This window comes from Petaurus breviceps, unplaced genomic scaffold (assembly GCF_028583685.1).
Source record: "Petaurus breviceps papuanus isolate PSGF00001 unplaced genomic scaffold, PetGlider_PUasm1.0 175, whole genome shotgun sequence".
NCBI lineage: Eukaryota > Metazoa > Chordata > Mammalia > Diprotodontia > Petauridae > Petaurus > Petaurus breviceps.
Genome location: NW_027185764.1, coordinates 4321970 through 4326921, shown reverse-complemented (window position 1 = coordinate 4326921; position 4952 = coordinate 4321970). Strand labels below are relative to the sequence as shown.

General features: G+C 38.5%; 1 protein-coding gene across 1 annotated transcript in view; it reads right to left on the bottom strand.

Annotated features, from left to right (window-relative positions):
• Positions 1-4952, bottom strand: part of PCSK5 (proprotein convertase subtilisin/kexin type 5) — a 609050-nt gene that overhangs the window by 263330 nt on the left and 340768 nt on the right. The window contains exon 11 of the mRNA XM_069085345.1: positions 2912-3015. Coding sequence (XP_068941446.1) covers positions 2912-3015 — 104 coding nt within the window. The remainder of the gene's footprint in view (positions 1-2911; positions 3016-4952) is intronic.

The window sequence follows — 4952 nt, the reverse complement described above, 5'->3', positions numbered from 1 at the left end:
GTGTGTGTGTGTGTGTGTGTGTGTGTGTGTGTGTGTGTGTGTGTGTGCTAAGTGTCTGAGGCCGGATTTCAACTCAGGTCCTCCTGACTCCAGGGCCGATGCTCTATTCACTGCACCCCTAGCTGCCCCCACGAATAGCAGTCTTAAACAAGCAGGACCTTAGCATTATAAAATGATGAAAATCATAGGGTGTCTCAAGTTTTTTTGATTGCATCTCATGTGTTCAGTGTTATTAGTGCAGGGAGGCTGATGGCGGAGAGGGGTGTAGTAGATTGGGGATGGCCAGTTGTGGGGAGGGGAGTAGGAACATGTGTCCAAAAGTCCCCATTTGTGAGAAACTTTTCTACATGTTAAAAAGTCATAAAAGAATCAGCAGGGACAATGGCACTCTGGTTCATGAAACCAGAGAAAGTCTACTGACTCCCTTTTGAGTACCAGTTTCTGCTGAATCTTTGTTGAATGAGGAGTCCTTCCAAGTGTTTGCTGGTTTTCACCCTTTCTGGTTAATCTTTCAAAAGAAGTCAGTCCCTATCCCCCTCCCAGTCAGCCTTCCTTCCCTCCTGTCTCTCCATTCCTTTATATTCCCGGAAGAGAGGCTCATAGTTTCCCATGCCTTAGTTCCTTTTGCTTAAAGGTGGGGGCAAATTGGGAAATGATTTTGAGTTTTGGAATGGACAAAAAGAGAGCCCCTTCTTCCCTCCCCCACTTTTTCTATTATGAGCATGCTTTAGATGAAATATGGTCCTTGTCATCAACAAAATTACAATACAATTCCACTGAGAACTAAGCCTGTTCAGAGTAATTCATCTATGAAAATGTGCACTTTAATTGTTACTCTTGGCAGCAGTCAAGGAGGAGAGTGAAATATTATGCTAAATATCGCCACGTGCAATAGTAAAATGCAGTTTCATTCTGGCCAGAAATGGTCCACAACCCTACCGGCCCCCACCCTCTTTATGCTCAGGTTTGGATGTTGTGATTTAATCTAAATCTTGTGCTTTTCCCCTATCCAAAACCAACAGAGGTTTAAAGAGAGCTTCATTTTTTATTGGAAACATTTGCTCTGCCTAAGCTGCCAAAAAATAACTAAAATTGGGGCTTTTATTTGGGTTAAAGTTGATTCCTAAGCTCCACAGAAGTTGATGTGTTTAGTTTAGCTTCCTTCCCCTATAAAGTCTGCTTTCACAGGTAAGGTTATGTTTAGGGACACCTTTTATTCATCCTCATCTTCATAGGACTGAGATTTACATAGAAGTTGATAGCATATGGAGTCACACAAATAGTTTAAAAATATTCATTGTGGTCTTCCCTACAGCATAGCATAGTCAGTCTAGTAAAGTGGGGAGTGGCACCATCTAATGATCAAGGACAAAGACCATTGTGTCTTTCTTAGGAAAGCTTTTAAAATCCCTAAATTGGAATAGTCTACAAATGCAGAATCAATTAAAAAAAAACAAAATTATGTTTTTTTTATTCCATTAATGCCTGTATGTTTCTAAAGTTTTTGATTTATAGTCACATCCTGATTAGTGTTAACAATGAATCCCATACAGTGGTCACATATATTCAAATTTGTACTATTTGAAGGTATAATTATGTGAAATATGGTCATTGGTTCCAGTCTAATGGAAATAGGCCATGAAAATTTAAATAATGTAACTATTTCAGGGGAGTCATTATTTGTACTGTCCTAGCTGCACTCAATCTATCCATAATCCACATTTTCATGTTCATTTTCTGTATGTATACTTACAAAACTCAGATATAATTCACAAAATAGGGTCCTGAAAACATAAGGATGTGTGTGTATGTGTACAAAAAAAGGGATAAAGAATCATAGAATTTTAGTCCTAGAAGTAATCTTAGAAATCATGGAGTCTATCCATCTCATTGAGGAAACTGAGACCCAGAGAGGTGAACTTACTTGTCAAAGGTCATACAACTAGCTAGTAGCAGAGCCAGTATTGAAATGTAAGTCTCCTAATTCCTAACCTAGTGCCATTTCTTCTTCCATACTGTCTATGTATAGGAACACATTGCAACCCCTAGACACACGTAGGATTTTCTAATCATTCTTATATACTTTAAAACTTTAATAAATGAGGTTATAAATATGACTCAAGAAATCATAAAATATTTAAAATCAAAGATATTAAATAATTGGCCAACTACATTAGAAAAACACACACAGAATATTCTTAGTTGAGATCTCTGGACAAACATAAATAGAACAATGGTTGATGAAATGGCTAGCACACCAGCTCAGAGTCTGTATCAGCTAAAGGAAGTAAAACTAGTCACAAGATTGCCTTATGGGGTTTCTAAAATTATACGTATAACTGAAATTATCAAAGATTTTAAAAGTTTCAAACTTCAAAGAGATTTTATGAAGACCCTGATCTACTCTTCCATTCCTGTTCAAGGTAACTTTTTTTGTGAATGGCTTTTTATCTTCTTTCTTAAGGGAAGTTTGATGCCATTTAAAAACAAAATCTTTTGAAAAGCAGTCAGCATAGCCTAAAGAGAATTATAGTGACGTAGGGTTAACTGATAAGGCAACTTATTCAGAGCATGTTGACTGAAAATCATCAGAGAAAGTAGGTTTATAAACATGCTCCAAATATTCTTCCAAAAATTATTCAAACAATGACAAAGAACACCAACTCAGATGGAATTCTCACAGGCCAGCATTTACTTAATATTTTTTTTCTGATTATTCCAAAAGTTGACCTGCAAGAAGGAATGAAAGGGAATTTGTCTCAAGCTTACTGAAAGATCAAGAGCTCTGTGTGACAACACTAAATTAAAAGTGTCTTTTGAGGGGTTCTGTTTCCTGCTCCCCCTTTAAAATTGGAAAAAAATTTTAAAAATATATTTTGCCTGTGACAGTGAATATGAAAGAAGTTCTCACCCTTAAAACCAGCAGCATTGGTTTTCCAGTCATTAGCGCTCAAATGTCCTGCACGGGAAGTCCTTACAATAACATGCTGCACATCTCTCCAGGTCAGAAACGGACTGGGAAAAGACAAGGCAAGAATCATTGTACCAAAAAAAAAAAAGATGGGGGAAGCAGAGAGTCACAAGCAATTCAAAAAGCAAAATCAAAATGGCGGAAGGACTGAAAACAATGGATTGGGGCTTTCTGTTTAGGATGAACATTCTGCTAAATTCTCTATCCATTCTCACTCAATATGGAGAATGATATTAGCTTGTGAGTGAGCAAAAAATTGGCTCCTGGATTTAAGAAGCCACTATATGTGGTTTGGTAGACCTTAAAAAAAATTAAAAGAAAATGCCTCATTCAGTGTATCCAAACTTAACAAAATAGATCCTGAATGATGTATTTTTCACCTGTGTACAAGGGTCTGGACTAATCAGTGGCAAATTACATCAAGGTTTTCTTCAAGGCATTCCTATAGAGGATAACAATGGATTGTCTTTTTGTAATCATCAATTGCCCAAACCTACACTTGGCTTTTTTTTTTTTTTCTTTTTGGAGGGAGGAAAGATAGGGCAATTGGAGTTAAGTGACTTGCCTGAGGTCACAAGCTAGTTTTTTGTGTTTCACAAAGCTAGTTTTTTGAGTTAAGTGTCTGAGGCTGGATTTGAACTCAGGTCCTCCTGACTCCAGGGCTGGTGCTCTAATCACTGTGCCACCTAGCCGCCCCTCAAACCTGCACTTATTGATTGGATAACCAGGCAAATGGATTTATACTACCTGTGAGAGCTTTGTATTATTTGTTTATCCATAGGCAGAAAGTGATAAATAATGGAAAAGGCCCAGTTGATCCTTCTTGGCAGTTCAATATTCAAGAACAGAAAAGTGTGATATCAAACTCTGGGCTTCAAGGCACAGGTCTACATTTTTGAGAAGGTTTACTTTGTTTACAATGAGATGTCTTATTTTTCTTACTACATTTTTATACACATTCGCCATAGCATACAGACCTAACATATAACAGACAAGGAAACTAGTGAAAAGGAGATTATTTCTGATGGAGAATAACAACCATCAAGCAACCCCACTAATTATAGAAGTACACAGTCCCATAACTGGGGCTTATTTCTAAGGATATATTTAATATAGCTTTTCAAGAAGTGAAAAAATTTCAGATGTGTTTATAGACACATCTGAAGGATGAAACAGAAATTCTGAATGCTTAATCATTTATTTTTCACTGAATTCACGGTGTCCTACAGAGCTTTTACAAGTAATTCTGACATCTGTGGTAAATTCAGTTGGGGAATGGGTGGTGGTATGGGATCATAACACAGAGATAGCCTTTTCTCAAAAGGCATAATTGCACTGGAAGAGGGGAAGGCTTGTCTCCCAGACAGTCTGGTCTCATCCCTCTTGGCATGGCTAACAAGTAAGCTTTCTTCCTCCCCTCCTCCCCACAACCTGTGGGAAGAAGGGGTGTTGAAGTGACAGTAGACAGGGTAAAGCTGTGGGGGAAAGCATGGTGAAAGAGACAAGCTGATCCTGAGGAATGCACCATGTGGCATGGAGGCAATCTCCATTTGTCCTAGGAGGCATGAGGACAGAAGAGGTGCTCCCAACCCAGACCAGATAGCAATACTGGCCAAACCTCAATCATCCTCACCTTGTTACCACTCCTTTCTCTCTTCTTAGAGATCATAGGGTTATAGATTTAGAACTAGAAGGTGCTTTAGAATTCAATGACCTCATTTTGCAGAAGAAGAAATTAAGGCATAGAGAAGGTAACATGGCTAAGTATTTCAGGCAAGATCTAAATCTGGGACTTTATGACTCCAAGTCCAGCATTCTAGTCACTACACCACTCTGGTGACTTGATCTGTTATTAAACTAAAGAGATTGACTTGGGGGGGGGGATAGAAGGGGGAGAGAGAGACACACAGACAGAGAGAGAGACAAAGACAGACAGAGAGAGAGAGAGAGAAGGAGGGAGGGAGAGACAGAGAGACACAAA